Source organism: Ruditapes philippinarum, unplaced genomic scaffold, assembly GCF_026571515.1.
Source record: "Ruditapes philippinarum isolate M1 unplaced genomic scaffold, ASM2657151v2 ctg1015_1_1_1_1, whole genome shotgun sequence".
Lineage (NCBI taxonomy): Eukaryota > Metazoa > Mollusca > Bivalvia > Venerida > Veneridae > Ruditapes > Ruditapes philippinarum.
Window position 1 is genome coordinate 94170 of NW_026859743.1, and position 20436 is coordinate 114605.

General features: G+C 33.0%; 2 protein-coding genes across 6 annotated transcripts in view; one reads left to right on the top strand and one right to left on the bottom strand.

Moving 5' to 3' along the window:
* Nucleotides 1–20436, top strand: part of LOC132757748 (acyl-CoA dehydrogenase family member 10-like) — a 55042-nt gene that overhangs the window by 22023 nt on the left and 12583 nt on the right. The window contains exons 17-22 of one of the 5 annotated variants that reach the window (XM_060749135.1): nucleotides 20–110; nucleotides 886–1044; nucleotides 1717–1889; nucleotides 2439–2582; nucleotides 2894–2971; nucleotides 10132–10388. In XM_060749135.1, coding sequence (XP_060605118.1) covers nucleotides 20–110; nucleotides 886–1044; nucleotides 1717–1889; nucleotides 2439–2582; nucleotides 2894–2971; nucleotides 10132–10278 — 792 coding nt within the window. In that variant the 3' untranslated portion in view covers nucleotides 10279–10388. Of the gene's footprint in view, nucleotides 1–19; nucleotides 111–885; nucleotides 1045–1716; nucleotides 1890–2438; nucleotides 2583–2893; nucleotides 2972–5083; nucleotides 5385–10131; nucleotides 10389–20436 lie in introns of those variants that run through there. The other 4 variants (XM_060749132.1, XM_060749136.1, XM_060749133.1 and 1 more) reach the window with 4 other exon arrangements.
* On the bottom strand, nucleotides 11294–17836 carry LOC132757751 (heat shock 70 kDa protein 12A-like). The gene is made up of 2 exons (XM_060749138.1): nucleotides 14447–17836; nucleotides 11294–13867 (listed from the first exon to the last, which is right to left on the bottom strand). Exon 2 carries the CDS (start codon nucleotides 13677–13679, stop codon nucleotides 11946–11948), a length of 1734 nt encoding a protein of 577 aa, XP_060605121.1. The 5' UTR covers nucleotides 13680–13867; nucleotides 14447–17836; the 3' UTR covers nucleotides 11294–11945.

The window sequence follows — 20436 nt, forward strand, 5'->3', positions numbered from 1 at the left end:
TATTTTTCCGTAACTTTAGGTTGCCTCTTCAGATGCCACCAATATTCAATCTTCTATTGAAAGAGATGGAGATTTTTATGTGATCAATGGTACGAAATGGTGGACATCAGGTAATATATATCATATGTAACTTTATTACATGTATTAGAATATAAATGGATGTTTTTACGGTGGAAGGTCTAAACATATAAAACCACTTATGAAGTTTAAACATTACTTATGAAAGCACAATTGTAAAGGAAGTTTAAAGCTCATTTGATAGCAAACAGTGCAGACCATGATCAGAAGGCATAGATGTTCAAGCTGATGTTGGTCTGTACTTATGGCATCTGCAGAATTTGTTGCTGCCAGCAGGCTAAGGGTTAATTGTATTTTATCACATAAAACACAGCGCAGAAGTGCAATAAAGCTATTTAATAAAAACAACATTACACCAGTGTAATAACAATTTAACATGGCATCATTTGCGTTACATAATGCTGAAATGTGACCTTGACACCCATATTCACTAGACACAACTGCATTATGGCAAAATTCAATTGTATAGAAACAAAAAAATCTACTTCTGTAGTGATGTACTAATGTGGTGGCATAGCATTTTTCACAAATGCAATCTTGTTTTTTACTGTTAACTGATCTTATTTTGGATATGTGATAAAAGGATATTTTATTTGTGTAGATTCAATATTAAATTTATTGATCTCGTTGAAATTAAAACAATATTGCCAGAAGCTAGCATAATGTGATTTATTCAACTTACTCAATAATTTTAGAGGCAAGCATGATATTGTTTTATTTAACAAGTTCAATAAATTTAGTATTAGATCCACATTCATTTAATATCCTCAATGTAAATATTTATAAGAATTATATGTTTGTTTGTAGGAGCCATGCACCCTAAATGTAAGATATGTATATTCATGGGTAAAACTGATACAAAGGCATCTACACATAAACAACAGAGTATGATACTTGTTCCCATGGATGCACCAGGGGTCAAGATTATACGACCTTTAAGTGTGTTTGGTTACGAGGATTCTCCAGGTATTGGATTATATTCTATATTGCTGGAATATATTATTAGATATATCATTTAGGACTAGTGGCATACTGTATTTAGTGTATATAATCTGTTGTATGAAGGATTCATGTAATTTTGACAAGTTCAAGGTCATTTTGCTGTCATATTTTCTGACATAACAACAACTAAAGAAGCATTGTTGCACATTTTTAAAAAACATGTATGAGTGAGTCAGAGCATAACTTAATAAAAGATCTTGCAGAATTGACTGTCCTTGTAATTTTACTGTCAATGACAACTGTTTAATGACATCACATTAAAGCATTGTGAAACCGGGTTTCTTGTACATAAAACAAATAGTGAAATAACTGAATAAGGTAAACTTTTTTAGAATAATGCTAATGCACCTTTTTCATGCATTAACATCTGCAGAAGGCCACAGATTTGATTAAATATCTCAATAATGGGTTGGTAATACGAGAGTGTTTATTACATTCTTGGGTTTACAATAGTTTTTTATGGCAAACTTGGTTATACAATAGTGGTTATGCCACACTTTGTTATACCATGGTTGTTATGCCAAATTGAATATTAAGGAAACATATATCAGATGTCTTCCATACCTGTTTATACTGATGTCAAAACATAAACAAAAGAAAATAATAATATACAATTTTCATTTCTTATTGTTTTAGCTGGCCATGCAGAAGTACTATTTGAGAATGTACGGGTCCCTGCTTCATACATGTTACTGGGTGAAGGTCGCGGATTTGAGATAGCTCAAGGTCGTTTAGGACCTGGTAGAATACATCATTGTATGAGGCTTATAGGTCATGCTGAAAGGTCACTGAGCCTTATGATTGATAGGGTAAGAGTTATTGAACTTTGTTATAATTGTTAAAGCTCTGTGTACATTGTAGATTTGAAACTACTTTACACAGGTCAATGTCGGTAGATTTGAAAGTACTTTATAGAGGTCAAGGTCAGTATATTTTAAAATACTTTACAGAGGTCAAGGTCAGTAGATTTGAAACTACTTTACAGAGGTCAAGGTCAATAGATTTGAAACTACTTTATGGAGGTCAAGGTCAGCAAGGAAAAAATGAAATTTATTGCATTTTTTTGTTTTTTTAACAAGTTAATTGTGATACTGTATTTACTTTTTTTTTATAAAAGCTGGTCTCTTCTACATTTTTAAGGATCAAACTTATCAGGTTTGCTTCCAAGTGGATCATAAAAAAAACTAAATAAAAATTATGACAGTGAAAGGGCAAGCATACTCATTTTTGTAAAGAATTTAGACTGTGTCTAATAAAAAAATCTTATAGATGAGTTTATATGGCATTTTCAAAATATTTTTTACATTTTGGAAAATATCCGCTTTTATATTTGAGAAGAATCTTGTTTTATTTTTCAGACTATGAACAGAGTTGCTTTTGGGAAGCCCTTAGCGGCACAGGGAACCATTCAGGCAGACGTCGCACAGTCTAGAATAGAAATTGAACAAACAAGGTTAATGGTGCTTAAAGCTGCACATATGATGGATCACTTTGGTAACAAGGTAGGTCAAGGTCAGGTGAAAGGTGAAGGTCAATTGAGGTAAAAAAAAAATGGTAAAGAAGTTGTGTGATTTTGTATGATAAAATAGATTGTTTTTTTGTAAATTTATATAGAAAATGATGAAAATGTAAAATAGATGGTTTTTTTTATAAATTTATGAAAGAATATGTTGAAATGTAAGCCTATGTAGGAAATGTCAATGTACAAGATGTTATTTATCTACTTTAACATTATTATAGATAAATAGGGAAAAAAAACTTTTCTTTATTTTACCATGTCTTAATAAAAAAAATTGTGTTTGTTATATTTTAGGTTGCAGCCAATGAAATTGCAATGATCAAAGTTGCTGCACCAAATATGGCACTACGAGTGATTGACAGAGCTATACAGGTATGTCTTTCCCTTTGGTGCACAAAATATTTGGAAAAATGAATATATATGCACGAGAAAGGCTAGCTTACTGAATAATGCTTGTTTGCCATGATTTTTTTTGATTTTTTTTTTCATTCAAACAACTTTGGCCTTAAGGTCAGCAATATTTTGCGCTTTTTTATGAACAAACAATTAAAATCCAGTTGGAAATATGCCATCTTTTTTCCCTGGATAAAAAAAACCCTAAAAAATAAAAGAAACAAAAACAACAACAACAAAACATCAGCAACATTTCTTTTTCACTTCATATAAAATTACCATTGTTGTAGTTAGTTCGAGTAAAGCTATATTGATATACATGATATACTATAATAACCGTGTGGTCTATAAATATAAAGGAACATACTGTATTAACTCACCATTAAGACGTAATACTAGTAAGACAGGGTATGAAATTTAAAGCTACATTAGCAGTATTCTCATATATTTATTATTCTTCAAAGACAGAGTGAAAATTTTATTGAAGGTAATGAAAACTGTTTTTTTAAGTGAGTTATCAAAGTATACATGTATATGAAAATTTTTGTTAAGGGAAAAAGAGTGTAGCCTCATAACTTTTGGCAACATTGCAGGCATATTTTGTAAGTTAGCAATTTTGCAAATAAGCATTATTTGAAGCTGGTCTTTACCCATCATAATATATGAAAAATTTCAAAATACTGTGAAATCATAGGGGTATGTTATGGGTTGAATTCTGTCTAATTTGGGCTTGATTTAAGTCTGAAAAAGTGGTTGATATTTAAATGAATTCAGCTATAAATTTATACATTTCATAAATTGAATTCACCTATTTGTCTGTCATTTAAAAAGGTTTTCAGGTGTCCTAGATTTGACTCTGTCCATAGTACAACACCATATAATTATGTTTATGTCCCAAAGTCTTGTTAGAAGATTGTTATGAGAGAATGCATTTTGTTTTCTTATGATAGTGATATTTTAAACATCAACAAAATTTTGGACAACATAGAGGTTTGAACAAGTAGATTTGTATTTGTATAAAATTCAAACTAGTGAAGGGTGTCATATCATGGTCAAACGAGGGTGTGTTGAAATATGATTTTACAGTATTTGGAATTTTTTTATTGGTATCCATACACAATATTGTGAAACAGAATTTAGAATTTTATAAAAAAATATACCTGTTAAAACAGCTGATAGAATACTATAATTATGATGTTATTTTGTCATTAAAATCATGCAATATATGAAAAAACTTGAAAAAATAAGGCGATTGATGACAATTGGTTTTTTCAGACAGGTAATTATGCTAATTTAAATGAGAAATCGGAAAAAATCAAAATCCTTGAGGGGGTGATATTTCTTAGCTGTGTTTGCCCAGTTTGCTTGGTAGGTAGTACATTAGGTACATATTGTATATGAAAATTGGGTTTAAGAGTTTAATCTATGGGTGCAATGTATGTAGTTTCCTTGACACAATTTGCGTCATGATTAGAAGTTAACAATTACCATGTTGGAGGCTTCTGCGTCGACCCATGTGACCAGTGCAAACCAAGATTAGCAGGCACATCTGTGCCGTCTGATCATGGTTTGCAATGTTTGCTATTCAGTCTGTACATAAATTGTCAACTTAGTGCAATAATGGGTTAAGTTCTTCTAAATTAAATAGGAGGTAATCAGTTATTGCACTAATGTGACAATGTTGAGTTTTCTTTGATTAGGTTTGGATTTTTTCTAATTTTTGGCTCTGAATCAAACAAACAAACAAGAATAGAGGGTGGTTTATAGGCACAGGTTTGGCTATATCATGGATGAGGCATGGTTTCGTGCAAATGTAATCATAATGCATGTGGTAATGACTTAAGAGGGTGCTACATTGACTTACTGATACATTCAAACCTGTGTGAATGTCCACCTCTACAGCAAATTTTTACCTGTTCTGAAAAACCAGTATTTTGTCAATAAATTCTAGTTTCATTTTACTCTTTGAAGACATTCATTAACTTTTTGTTAAGTGTAATATTCCTAATATAATGCAGAAACATGTTATATTTCACAATATTGTGTAACACTTACCCTTTATTTACCCATGAATTTATTTACCCCTGACAGGCGCATGGTGGAGCGGGGCTGCATGACGATTTACCTCTAGCAAGTTTTTACGCATGGGCAAGGGTTTTACGCCTAGCAGACGGTCCAGACGAGGTTCATTTGCGTGCAGTAGCAAGAAGAGAGTACAAACAAGCTTCTAAGTTATAGAGATCAGCACGTTTGACATACTTTGAATATAAACAAGCTTCAAAGTTACAGAGATCATCTTGTTTAACTCTTCTGAAGGCAAACAAGCTTCTTTGTTCTGAGTTACAGAGACCATCTTGTGTAACTAAAGAATACAAAAAAAAAAGCTTCTTTGTTATAGAGATGTGCTTGTTATATCTTCTTTGAATGTAAACAAGCATCTAAGTTACAGAGATCAACTTGTTTAACCCCTCTGAATAATGAGTGATGGATTTTATTCTGCTTTACACTTTTAAATGTGAAATATTATTTGGAGTTAATGAAACATAATTTAGGGTCAATGGCTAGACATGTAAAGTTTCATAAACATAACTGTTTACATTAAAGATTTAGCTATTTATGTTATATAAAAAACGATCAGTTTAAAGGTGCTATCAATGATATATTTGATTCACTTGACCATTTTATCATTTCAGGTAAATTTTTTCATCTCAAACCCATTTAATTGATCTTTATTTATATAATGGATGAACCTGGGACATTTTTTTTATCCCATGTTAAACCTTCCTCAACAAATGTCAACAATTATTGTTCTACGATTATAATTTTTAGGATACTAATTGTCTGATGAATTATGAAACAAATGAGAAAACCAAGTTGTTACAGGAATTCTTTCTCCTGTTTTATAATAGAGGTGTTCAATTAATTAAATTTTGTTTGCATATAAATTTATACATTTTGAATGAAGTGCATTCTTTATATTCTGTGATCAGCTGATAGTGCTATTTGATGCATAATATAAATAAAATGAAAATTGATTTTTAAACTTTTTCTTGTGATTTTGTAATTAAATATACATTTTTATACAAAGCAGAAGATGATTTTTTTTGTTCATCTTGTACATAGAATATAATCATGAAGACACTTTTATAATATTTGTGAAAAATACATGTAATTATCATCACTTTAGTGCAATAACTGGTTAACTCTTATTAAATTTAGAAGGACTTTACCTGTTACTGCACTAAGGTGACATTATTTTCTTCAACATAAATAATAGTTAATATATTGATATATTGTTAAGTTGCCGAAAAAACGGTTGTACTGGGATACAGAATTAATGTAATTATCTCAGTATAGAACTGTGTTCACTAATGGGGGAGAAGATGTGTAAGTGGCTAGATAGCTCAGCTGGTAGAGCCATGGAATGGTATTGCTAAGGACCTGTGGTTGTGTCCCAATCAGGCTGCACAATTTTCTCACCCTTTGATATAATACATTAATAAAAAATTTACAATACAATTTAATTACTGCTTAAGTTTTGTATTTTAAATACAATGGCACATTTACATTTGTAAGCTGCCATTGTAATAAATATTTACAGATATATTATGAAAATGTGAAAAGATCACCAATTTTCGACTGCTTTGCTGTTTTGTTCGGATTTTCATTAATGAGTCACCCTTTTTCGAGGGTAAACACTCATGGTATTTTTAGTTGGCACCGGTTGAATGCTTCCAGAGTTTCTTAACTAGCTATCACACCATTATAGATAGAGGAAACTGAGAGAATCTCATCTCTGACGGGACTTGGATCTATGACCTTCGGATAAAAACTACAGGCTAGACCCTTATATTTTTCTTTCTCTACAAAGAAGGATTAAAGTTTTTTTTGTACACAGTTTATTCCCCCCCCCCCCCAATGGGCCATTTATCTGACACTGCACTTTTTAGGTGCCTTTCATATAATATACTTGTACTCAGAGTTTCCCTTTGGTCAGCCTTGCACTTATATAGGTAGAAATTTAAAGAAACAATCTTAGTTTAGATACGGTGTATTAAAAGCAATATTACAAAGTAAAAGTTTGATAAAACAACCAGTTTTGCTTGTTCGATTCTGAACCATCAAGTATGTGTTATATAAGACAAAATATATACTTCACTAAACTAATAACAGTAAACCATGCTGGTTAATGATAAAGTTTGATAATTTAAACTAAACTAATTTATCCAAGATCAAGAGAAGGTCACATGACTAAAGATGTCGCAGGCCTTGAATGATAAAAATAGTTATATACATATGTATATACTTACCTATAAGACGGTGCCAAAGTCAGTGGTCTAATATTTGAAAAAGCTAGAAAACATGGTATACGTGTATTAGATATCTTGTGAGCTTAGCAAGACTCATAGATAGAATTACTAAAAAGAGAACATGCTTCATTTGTGTTTACATGTTTAGTGTTTTGTGTTTAGCTCATCTGTCACAAAGTGACAGGGTGAGCTTTTGTGATCGCTTTTCGTCCGGCGTCCGGCCGGCTTCCGTCCGTCGTCCTAATCCGTCCGTCCGTAAACTTTTACTTTAAATGACATCTCCTCATAAACCACTAAGCCAATTTCATCCAAACTTCACAGGAATGTTCCTTTGGTGGTCACCTTTAAAAATTGTTCAAAGAATTTAATTCCATGCAGAACAAACAAAGAAAAAACTTTAAATATCTTCTTTTAAAAAACCCAAAGAGCTAGAGCTTAGATATTTGGCATGAAACATCTTCTAGTGAGTGTCTACCAAGTTTGTTCAAATAAAAGCCCTGGGGTCAAAATTGGCCCCGCCCCAGGGGGTCATTGATTTTCCCTATATGCATATAGTAAAAACTTAAAAAATCTTCTTTTAAAGAACCCATAGAGCTAGAGCTAAGATATTTAGCATGAAACATCTTCTAATGGGTGTCTACCAAGTTTGTTCAAATAATAGCCCTGGGGTCAAAATTGGCCCCGCCCCAGGGGGTCATTGATTTTCCCTATATGCATATAGTAAAAACTTAAAAAATCTTCTTTTAAAGAACCCAAAGAGCTAGAGCTAAGATATTTAGCATGAAACATGTTCTAATGGGTGTCTACAAAGTTTGTTCAAATAAAAGCCCTGGGGTCAAAATTGGCCCCGCCCCGGGGGTCATTGATTTTCCTTATATGTGTATAGCAAAAACTTAAAAAATCTTCTTTGAAAAAACCCAAATAGCTAGAGTTTAGATATTAAGCATGAAACATCTTCTAGTGAGTGTCTACAAAGTTTGTTCAAATAAAAGCCCTGGGGTCAAAATTGGCCCCGCCCCAGGGGGTCATTGATTTTCCCTATATGCATATAGTAAAAACTTTAAAAATCTTCTTTTAAAGAACCCAAAGAGCTAGAGCTAAGATATTTAGCATGAAACATGTTCTAATGGGTGTCTACAAAGTTTGTTCAAATAAAAGCTCTGGGGTCAAAATTGGCCCCGCCCGGGGGTCATTGATTTTCCTTATATGTGTATAGCAAAAACTTAAAAAATCTTCTTTGAAAAAACCCAAATAGCTAGAGTTTAGATATTAAGCATGAAACATCTTCTAGTGAGTGTCTACCAAGTTTGTTCAAATAAAAGCCCTGGGGTCAAAATTGGCCCCGCCCCAGGGGGTCATTGATTTTCCCTATATGCATATAGTAAAAACTTAAAAAAAAATTCTTTTAAAGAACCCAAAGAGCTAGAGCTAAGATATTTAGCATGAAACATGTTCTAATGGGTGTCTACAAAGTTTGTTCAAATATAAGCCACGGGGTCAAAATTGGCCCCGCCCCAGGGGTCATTGATTTTCCTTATATGTGTATGGCAAAAACTTAAAAATCTTCTTTGAAAAAACCCAAATAGCTAGAGTTTAGATATTAAGAATGAAACATCTTCTAGTAAGTGTCCACAAAGTTTGTTCAAATAAAAGCCCTGGGGTTAAAACTGGCCCCGCCCCAGAGGTGTCATTGTTTTAAACTATATGTGTATAGTAGAAACTTAAAAAATCTTCTTTTAAAAAACCCAATGATCTAGAGGTTAGATTTTAAGCAGGAAACATCTTTTTGTTGGTGTCTACCAAGTTTGTCCAAATAAAAGCCTTTGGGTTTAAATTGGCCCTGCCAAAGGGGGGGGGGGGGGCGGAGGTCATTGTTTTTCATTATATGTGTGTAGTAAAAACTTAACATCATGAAACATCTTCTAATTGGTGTCTTCCAAGTTTGCTCAAATAAAAGCCCTGGGGTTTAAACTGGCCCCGCTCCGGGGGCTTATATACAGGTGAGCGACCTCAGGGCCATCATGGCCCTCTTGTTTATTTTGGTTGGGTTTTACATGGCACCAACACAATATAGGTGATTATGGTGACTTTAATGGTTGAGGAAGACAGTAGTTGCCCTTCCATGCATTATTTCAGGCATGAACAGGCACCGAAGTACAACCACCGACCCAATGTCCATAAGGTAGCTGGATAGCTTCCTCACATGAATGAATCCCAAGTCCCTGTCAGAATTGTTAACAAAAGTGTTATTTTCTTAAAATTTTGTTCTTATATGTCAAAAAAATATATAATTTTGTCGCTGGATCGAGGCATTTTTTTCGTTACTGTGAAGACTAACAAAGTATTACATTTGAAGAGAAATTAGACAAAAAAAAAAGATTTAGGTGAGAGTTAATTATATAGTACTTTTATAAAATATTGTCTTTCATTTTTAGCTTGTCAGTTTCGAAGAAAGAGTCGAGCTATTATGATCACTGCTGCGTCGTTGTCATGCAAAAACTGTAATTTAGCCCATTATTCAATCATTTTATAAAAGTTATCAACATGAAATTTGAAATTCTTGCTTATCACTGCATGTGATGCTCTTGTTAAATTCAGATTTTGAATTACTGTTGATTTGTCAAAGTTCCTTAACAATAACTATAACTGAGTTTATAAATGTTAGTATTTAAGCTTAAAACATTGGGATTTGCATTTAGAAATCATTTATTTCTGTTCCATCATTTATTTCTGTTCCATTTAGTTACCAGTCACAATCTTTAAAACTGGAATGGACGTTACTTTTATTAAAAGGAAAAATAAAAACAACGATTATTTTTATTTTTGTAGAGTTTTGGAGGGATGGGTATGAGTGCAGACACACCCCTTGCTCATTTTTATGCAAAAGCCAGAGTTATCAGAATTGCTGACGGCCCAGATCAAGTTCATAGACGGACAGTTGCTAGGAGGGAATATAAGAAATATTCAAAACTGTGAACACGGAAGTTTATAATTATTGCACCTAATTATTACTTAATTATTACTTAATTTTAATTTGCTGCTTGATAATTTTTTTTGGACAACAGAGTTTTATAATTCAATATTGTTAGAAATAATTATGTATTTTACTTGAATTATATGTGTTAACTTAAATATCTTATGCTCATTAATTAAATGTTTCTTTATATATTTTGTAAATCAAAATTGTAATAACTTTACAAAATAAAGATGAAAATGTATAATATGAAGAAGTTGTTTTCATTTTAATTAAATTTAAATAGATCCTATTCAGTGAACAGACAGACACACATGTATTGCAGACACAACTTTTATCAAGTATTGCATAAGTTTTATAAGTGATTTAATATGAACATTTATACGATGAGAAGTATTTAGTTCTAGAACACTTTTATTATCTGCGATATAATATATGTTAATTTACTAGTAGACCATGTATCTCACGCTTGCCAATAATATCCATATATAACTACGTCTCGAATTTTTGATAGGAAACATTGTTTTTGCCTTTGCCGTCTGTCCGTCAGCCTGTCCATCCATCCGTCTGGTTGTCAGTCCGTCAGTCTATCCACATTGATCTTGTCTGGCTTTCACAGGTCAAACTACTGATGGGATTTCAACAACACTTTACAGAATTGATCAGTACCATTCCTAGTTGTGTTCTTTGCCAGCACATTCCGCTTTGCTGCGTAAAATGGCCCCAGAGCAAAAAATAGAACAAATCTTGTCTGGCTTTCAATGGTAAAACTGCTGGTGGAATTTCAATTGACATTCATAGGAGTGATCAGAACCATCCCTAGTTTTGCACATCGCCAGCACGTTCCGCTTCCTGCCAGAAAAAAATTGAAAAATCTTGTCTGGCTTTCATAGGTCAAACTGCTGGTGAGATTACAACCAAACTTCACAGGAGTGATCAGATAATGACATCTAGGGAAAGACAGGGATTATGAGTTCAATCCCAGCTGTACTGTACTGTAATTCTGAAGAGCCTGAAGAACCAAAATTCTGCAACACCACCCTCCTCCCTGGTCTTTATTATATACCATTCTGTAATTTGCCCTGACCTGTTGTCTAATATTACCACTCAAATTTTTGTCCTCTTTTGCCAGAGACTAGCCATGACTGACTAAGAGTTTGTGTGTAAATAATTTCTTTTTTGAAGATACAATAAAATGGTAAATTACAATTACACTTCTTTTCTGTACTTATTTAGGGCAATCTCATTCTCTAGGGAGGAAAGTTTGGAAAGAAAAAAATCTGCTCATTTAACTCTTCTTTACATTAGCAAGTCTTGTATGGCTTGTTTCTTGGTAGATAACTGAAATATCACAATGAAGTATTAAAGAAAACAATAACTGTGTCTGAGGTAAATTTATTGTATTGTTCTTTACTTCCATAACACTTTACAAGTAAAAATATAACACTGTAATAAAAATATAACACTGTACTTGTGAGAAAAAAATAAATTCATTTGCAATATCCATTTCAACATCACTATCTTGTTATGTTAAAATGGTCATTTAAGAGATAATTTAGTTACTTCATCACTTCTACTGTTTTCCTGTGAAAGATATGACCATTTTAAGAAATGAAAGTAATAAACAATTGTTTATCAATCTCTATCTTTAGGTCCCTTCTGTTTTTAATTACAGAAAATCCATATGTGCTTCATATTCTTGTCCTGTTTTAGGATTCAAATCCTTCACAGTTAACTCAGTCTCACCAACAATAAGGTGTAGATCATGTTCCCACTCATCTGGCCATCCCCCTGATGGTGGTATAATTCTTATTGTTCCTACTAAGCTACAGTCCTCCTCCTCTATACAGTAATGAGGATCTTCACGGGTAGATCTATATAGATGTACATATAGCTCTTCACGTTTTTCTTCTACTGTAGTGGCTGTTTCATACCCTCCAGATATAAATGTCTGTCCATACTCCACTATCTGACCTTTTTCTATCATCTTCCGAAATATCAAGTCACAATAATTGTCCCCATCAATATTAATCCTAAGTTTTTCTGGATCTTTTCCCTCTCTGAATGGATATTGAAACGCAAATCCATAAGTGTATCTGGACCTTCGTTGTATGTTTTTAGGTTTCCAGCCCATCATCACTGCCCCATTTAACACAGCCAGTCTAGCATCATCTACAAGGATAACTCTCATGTTACAGAATGATGATTGAATTCTCTCCCTTACATAGGGAGATTCACTGTATCCTCCAACTAAAATAATTGTTTTCATTTCATTGTCATCACATTTGTCTAGTACTTCAACCAACTTGCTGATGATTTTATCAACTGATGGCTTGAATAATTCTTCCAGGATCTCTCTGTTGAGTGTAAGTCTATCTTCAATATAATTATACTCAAGTTTACTGGCATATTTTGACTTTTTAACTATATGATTCAAGTTCTTTTTTCTCCCTCTTATGAGAAGCACCGAAGCATTTTCCATTCTCAATTGTATATTATTTGTTTGTGATTTAAACTCTTTTTTCTTCAATCTAAACTCATTAACAAGGCTTACACATGCTGATGGGTGGGTAGTTGAGAATTCATCCCAAACCTCTTCTCCTATTAAAGTTTTAATCATGTTAATAAAACAATCATCAACATCACTGCCACCAGAGGTTTCTCCTGTTGTTCGGTATATCTCTTGTATTTTACCACCATCTATTATTTTATGAGCACATATGTCTGTTGTCCCTCCACCTAAATCAGCAAGTATGTACATATACCCACACGGTATTGCTTCTGTCATTATTCGTGGTGTACTGTATAAAGCTGCTGCTTCAGGCTCAAGGACAAGTCGAAGATGTGTCTCTGGAATTCCTGCTTTTGTTGAAGCTTCTCTCATAAACTGACTTGCCGAGTCAGACGAAATTGCTGGAATTGTTATCATCCAATGAATGTCAGTTTCTTTCAGTTGAAGTATTGATTGACAAACTATTTGTGATGCTTCATCTTTTAGATGTTTTATTGCTATTGAAAAAACTGTCATAGCTTCAAGTGGTTTACCAGAAATATCTTTAACTACCATTTTTCTTTCAAATTTACTTTCTTGATATATTTTCATTTTAAAGTTTTCAAAGTAGTAAAATTTGGATCTGTCACGATTAGAAAGCTCATGAAAATCAGTCTGTGCTTTGTATCCAAATGAATGGAATGTTTTGTCTGGATTCAATAACAATATTGTAGGTACTCTATCTTCCTGCAGCATTCCTCCATGTTCTGCTGACTTTATGTTGTTTTCATTTCCCTTATAGGAATATGCAAACCCGGAATGGACTGTTCCAAAATCTATGGCTACAACAACAAGAGGCTTGTTTCTGCTTTTATTACTCTGTCTTGCTGTTGATTGTATACCTGCTCCCATACTTGTTACAAATTAATTTTACCTGACTTTCCAGTTGATTCTTGTGTCCAGGTTATTTTGAAACTCTGTCTTGATGTTTTTTCTCTTGCTTACAGTGTTTTGTTGAATTATTTGTTAGTTGAAGGACTGTGCTCATGACTGTGTAGTATTGTTAAAGTGTTCAATGGAGAGCTCGGTAGTGAATTAATCTGAATAGAAAAGGGAAAAAACTTTTGTCATCTTTTGTTATTGTATTATACCGTGATTTAGACATTTTATTGCCAATATTTCAGTAATGATTAATCCTCTCCTGAAATTTTGATAGAGTATTTGTTTTGAAAAATATTAAAGGGACAGAGTATCAATTTTGATGGATATTAAAGGTACTCCACTGAGGCTTTTGACATGACTACAGATATTTTTCAGAAATTTTTGTACCATTTGATGTAGGTTTAGACCAATAACTTGTTTTCATATTTTCAGATTATTCCCTTATTTACCAAAATTAATATTTGTATTTTAAGAGTTACAATCATGCTTATAATCACACAAACAAAAAAAATTAGCTTAATTCTCGATATTCTTTATTATCCTTTGCAAATATTTTAATTTCAAGTGCTTCACTTGATGTATTTAAGAATTCTAAATTTTATATTTTAGGCTTTAAGACCACATTGGAGCTCCTTTAATGATATGTCAAAATTGAAGAATATAATGATTTATTATTATTGATTTTAACATTTCAAAAAGATTTCTGTTAAAAAAGATTTTAATTAATATTCACTTACCATTACTCCTGGTAATTATCCTTTTTCACAAAAATGTTACAACTTTAATTAAGACTTGTGCATTGATTTTCTTTCATCCACTGTTTTAGATTAAAGATTAAGTTGAAAGGCACTATAGATAGCTCTGTGTTATTGTTTCAGATTTAAAATAAGATGAATTTAATTTTGGCATCAAAATGTTAAGGTGTTCTTAATTTGTATAAAACCTTTGTCTTGATTGCCAAAAAATTACTATTTGTTTTGTAATTTAATTATGATAGATAACTATTTAAATCATATTGATAATATTTTATGCTTTATTACTTTTGTCTACACTTAAAGAAATGTCTTAATTTAAAGTTACATACATTTTGGTAAATTAATTTGTATTGCTTCTGAAATATACCCCTTCCTTATAATAAGCTCCCAAGCACCCCATTATGCAGAAGTTTAAGCAAGATAGCATGTCCAATAATAAAGCTCATATTTTTCAAGAAAATAATGATGACAAATATGAACAATAATTTATTATACCAGAACAAATATTTACTTGAAACTTAAAATTAATATGAATGGTTACAAGCAAGCTCAGATTACAAAAATACAATTCCATTGAATTATGACACATAAGTTATGCCCCTTTTAGACTTAGAAAATGTTTTGATATAACCATTAATAATTAAATGTTTCTGAAACTAGAACAGATATTCACTTGAAATTATATGATATAGGAAGGGTAACAAGTAAGCTCAGTATGCAAAGTTTTTCCACTCTTAATTACATTTTGACATAATTATGGTATTTTCTTAACTTCACTACTTTTGTTTGTTTTAGTACAATGAGAAAATGAAAGGTTATTTGTAACTGTTTTGAACATGATTTGACAATATATATTTATACTATTACCTGTACAATTTGTTTTTTTCCCACCAGAGATAATTTCTTTTTATGTATATGTATTTGTGCCACTAAAGTTATTCTCTTAACAACCTTTCCAAGTCGTCTTCTGTCAAGGACATTGGTCGGGATATGAATCGCCTTCAGCGATAGTTCTGGTTTCTGCGGGCTCCAAATTCTGCTGTTTTTCCCAATTGTGGCATGTTTTTAGCTCGACTATTCGATAAGAATAAGTAGAGCTATTGTAGTCACCCGAGCGTCGGCGTCGGCGTAACCTCTTATGTTAAAGTTTTTGTAATAGTTCAAATATCTTCAAAGTCCATTGACATATGGCTTTGAAACTTTGCACACTTGTTCACCATCATGACCCCAACCTGTAGACAGGAGGAGGTAACTCTATCAAGCATTTTGACAGAATTATGCCCCTTTTTCGTCTCAGAATTTACGTTAAAGTTTTTGTAATAGTTCAAATATTTTCAAAGTCCATTGACATATGGCTTTGAAACTTTACACACTTGTTCACCATCATGACCCCAACCTGTAAACAGGAGGAGGTAACTGTATCAAGCATTTTGACAGAATTATGCCCCTTTTTCGACTTAGAATTTACGTTAAAGTTTTTGTAATAGTTCAAATATTTTCAAAGTCCATTGACATATGGCTTTGAAACTTTGCACTCTTGTTCACCATCATGACCCCAACCTGTAGACAGGAGGAGGTAACTGTATCAAGCATTTTTTTTACAATCAAGCACTAAGAATAGTCGAGTGTTGCTGTCCTACCGACAGCTCTTGTTATTTCTGCTGTCTTTATTTCTGTGGCACATTCTTTGGACAAAACATTATTCAAATTCTGCAGCTCATCTTATCATAAGATGTCGCCATGGTCATGGTGCAACTGCAATAAAGTTTACTTTTCGTACAGATTATTTTGTTATCACAGATATCACCATAGCAGAGATAAATTATATCTTATGAATTAGAGCTTACTGAGGTAAAAAGATGGACAAAAAACAAGATTGCATTTGAGAAAAATGCTATGCCACCGCATTAATACAACACTAAATAGTAGTGTAGGAACAGATTTTTTTTGTTTCTATACAATTTTGAAGATTGTCATAATGCATAGATCCCTGACCTATCTAATTCTTATTATCAGATTAGTGGTTAAATCTGTTGTTAACTCAATAAAAGATCAGAGTAGGAATATATCAATGCACTTGAGTCTAGTGAATTTGATGGTCATATTTCACACAGCCTAAATTTCATGACTACATCAAAGGACAACACAGTAAGACACTTTGTCAAAATCTAGGTCAGCTGAAATCAAAGTTCACTTAACATCTTAATCTGTACACATGGTTCAAATTTTATAGCTGTACATAAAAGGACAAGAAAGTAGGTCACATCATCAAAATCTAGGTCACCTGATATTAAAGTTCAATTTTACAACTAAAACTGTGCACATGGTCAAAATTTCATTGCTGTACATCAAAGGACAAGAAAGTAGGTCACTGTCCCCTTGGGCAAGGCAAAATTTTGGACCCAAGGGCTTAATTCAAAACAATCTTGATACAGGTCCACCAAACAACATTTCAAGTCAAATATCTAAGCTGTAGCTTTCTCCCATTCAGAAAAGATTTGTTTTATTTTCTGTTTTTACTATGTGAACATAATGAGAATCACTGCCCCTGGGCAGGGCCAATTTTAACACTAGGGGCATAATTAAAACAACTTTAGTAGAGAACCCATAGATGATATTATATAGCAAACATCAAAGCTCTATGCCTTGTACCTTCAGACAAAAATATTTTTTATTTTTTTACTATATGTACATAGTGAAAATCAATGACTCCTGGGGGTGGGGCCAATTTTGACCCCAGGGCTATAATGTGTACAATCTTGCTAGAGGTTCACTACATAATGTTTCATGCAAAATATCTTAACTCTAGCCTTTGTAAATTTAGAGAAGATGATTTTTTAAGTTTTTACTATATACATATAAGGAAAACCTATGGCCCACGGGGCGGGGCTAATTTTGACACAAGAGGCAAAATTTGAACAACTTTGGTAGAGTACCTATAGATGATATCATTTAACAAATATTCAAGCTCTAAGCCTTGTACCTTCAGACAATAAGATTTTTTGATTTTTTACTATACATGTATGTATATATTGAAAATCAATGACCCCCGGGGCAGGGGCAATTTTGACCCCAGGGCTATAATTTGAACAATCTTGCTAGAAGTTCACTTCACAATGTTTCATGCAAAATATCTAACCTCTAGCATTTGTCAATTGCTAGAAGAAATTTTTTTACTATAAAGTTTTTACTATATACATATAAGGAAAACCAATGACCCCCGGGGCAGGGCTGATTTTGACCCCAGGGCTATAATTTGAACAATCTGAATAGAGGTCTACCAGACAATGCCTTATGCAAAATATCTAAGCTCTAGGCCTTTTGGGTCTTTACAAGAAGGTATTTTAAGTGTTTACTATATGTACATATATAGTGAAATTCAATGACCCCCGGGGCAGGGGCCGATTTTGACCCCAGGGCTATAATTTGAACAATCTTGGTAATGGTCTATCAGACAATGCCTTAGGCAAAATATTTAAGCTTTAGGCCTTTTGGGTCTTTACAAGAAGTTATTTTAAGTTTTAACTATATGTACATATAATGAAAATCAATGACCCCCGGGGCTTGGCCGATTTTGACCCCAGGGTTATAATTTGAACAATCTTGGTAGAGGTCTAACAGACAATGCCTTATGCAAAATATCTAAGCTCTAGGCCTTTTGGGTCTTTACAAGAAGATTTTTTAAATTTATTCTTATAATTCCTTTTGGTTGCCATGGCAACCAGATTTCTGCATGGAATGAAATTCTTTGGACAACTTTGGAAGCCCTTCACCCAAGGATCAATCCTGCCAAGTTTGGTTGAAATTGGACAAGTGGTTTTTCAGAAGAAGATTTTTTAAGTTCACTTTATAATCTATATAACACACACACACACACACAAACAAACACACACACAGGTGAATCGCTATATGCCACCGCATCGCAGATGCTGCGGTGGCATAAAAAGAGATAGGGTTGGCCAGACTTTATTTGAATTTATTTCAAAACAAACATTTAAATACATCAAGGTCTAAGTCATATTACTCTACTTATAACATTTGCATAAACATATTCTCATTTGTTTATTGTTGTCACTGCAATACTGTAATTAATACTCATGGGGCGACGTGCAAACAAATAAATTGTGCAACAATAGTAAAGTATGCATCTTTTGATCAGCGTGAAATGACATGTGAAAAATATTACTAACGGGTATATATTGTTGCCTGAGTGTAATAACTGAAAAAGTCCTAATAAATTTAATAGCAGTTAATCAGTAATTGCACTAAGGTGAGGATATGATGTATAAATATCTTTATGCCCCCTAAACGAAGTTTGGGGGGGTGTATATAGGAGTTACCCGGTGGTCCGTTGGTCCAGCTGTCTGTTGCATTTTCCTTGTCCCGAGCATAACTTGAAAACTAATGGTTGGAATTCAATATAACTTCATAAAATGGTCAAGCACATCGAGAGGAAGTGCAGTGCACAAGAACCATATCTCTATCTTGACTAATTACAGAGTTATTGCCCTTTGTTACTTCTCCTTGTCAGGAGCATAACTTGAAAACTACTGGTTGAAATTCAAAACAACTTCTTAACTCTATCTAAAGTAATTACAGAGTTATTGCCCTTTGGTACTTTTCCATTGCTTTCTTTTGTCTGGACCATATTTACTTAAAGACTAATAGTTCGAATTCAATATAACCTCATAAAATGGTCAAGCACATTGAGATGAAATGCAGTGCACAAGAACCATAACTCCATCTTGACTAATTACAGAGTTTTTGCCCTTTGTTACTTTTCCTTGTCCGGAGCATAACTTAAAAACTACTGGTTGGATTTCAATACAACTTCATACAGTTGTCAAGCACATTAAGAGGAAGTGCAGTGCACAAGAACCATAACTCCATTTTGACAAATTACAGAGATACTTTTCCTTGTCCGGAGCATAACTTGTAAAGTACTTGTTGGAATTCAAAACAACTTCATACAATGGTCAAGCACAATAGGAGGAAGTGCAGTGCACAAGAACTATAACTCTGTCCAAAGTAATTATAGAGTTATTGCCCTTTGTTACTTTTCCATTGCCTTTTTCTTGTCTAGAGCATAACTTGAAAACTACTTGTTGGAATTCAATACTATTTCATACAATGGTAAAGTATATTGAGAGGAAGCACAGTGCATAGAAACCATAACTCTCTCTTGACTCATTTAAAAGCTTTTGTCCTTTGTTGCTTTTTATTGTCCAGTGCATAACTTAATGGTTGGAATTCAATGAAACTTTATACAATGGTCAAGGGCAGTGAGATGAAGTGCAGTTCGCATAGACCATAACTCTATTTGGACTAATCTTCAGTATTTAAAGAGTTATTGCCCATTGGTCCTTTTCCTTGTCTTTCTGGACTTATTACAGAGTAATTCAATAAAACTTCATTTATGGTCAACCACACTGAAAGGAAATGCAGCATACAAGAACCACAACTATTTTTTATTGCCCACAACCATAACTCTATTTCAATTCTTTTACAAGGTATTCTGTTACTAGCAACATCCTCTTTTCCGAAGCAGTCTTGCGGGGATATTAATCACATTAAGTGATAGTAGTTATTCATAAATTGAAATAATTAATATTAAGTACATCCTTGCAAACACAGATTTCATAATTAGCCCACAGCAATTTCATACAACACAATGACCCCCCAACCGTTATAATCCGTTAGTCGTTTTACTTTAGACGCCACAGGTCATAATGTAGGACACATAGCATAACGGGTTAAAAAACAAAACATGGAGAAATATTCTGCAGTTTTAATTTCTTACTGCAGAATACGCAGAAATAAAGTCACCACAGAAAACAACACTTACCACAGTTTTTATTTTGCAATTTGATTATGATAGAACTATTTAAACTTGTTGATAATATTTTTAACCAGGTTTTCCGAAGGAAAAAACTGGTTATTAGATTGAGGTATGTCGGCGGGCGGGCGGGCGG

Bases quoted from the DNA above. Each gene is read 5' to 3' on its own strand.
- LOC132757751 (XM_060749138.1), bottom strand. From the start codon at position 13,679: ATGGGAGCAGGTATACAATCAACAGCAAGACAGAGTAATAAAAGCAGA.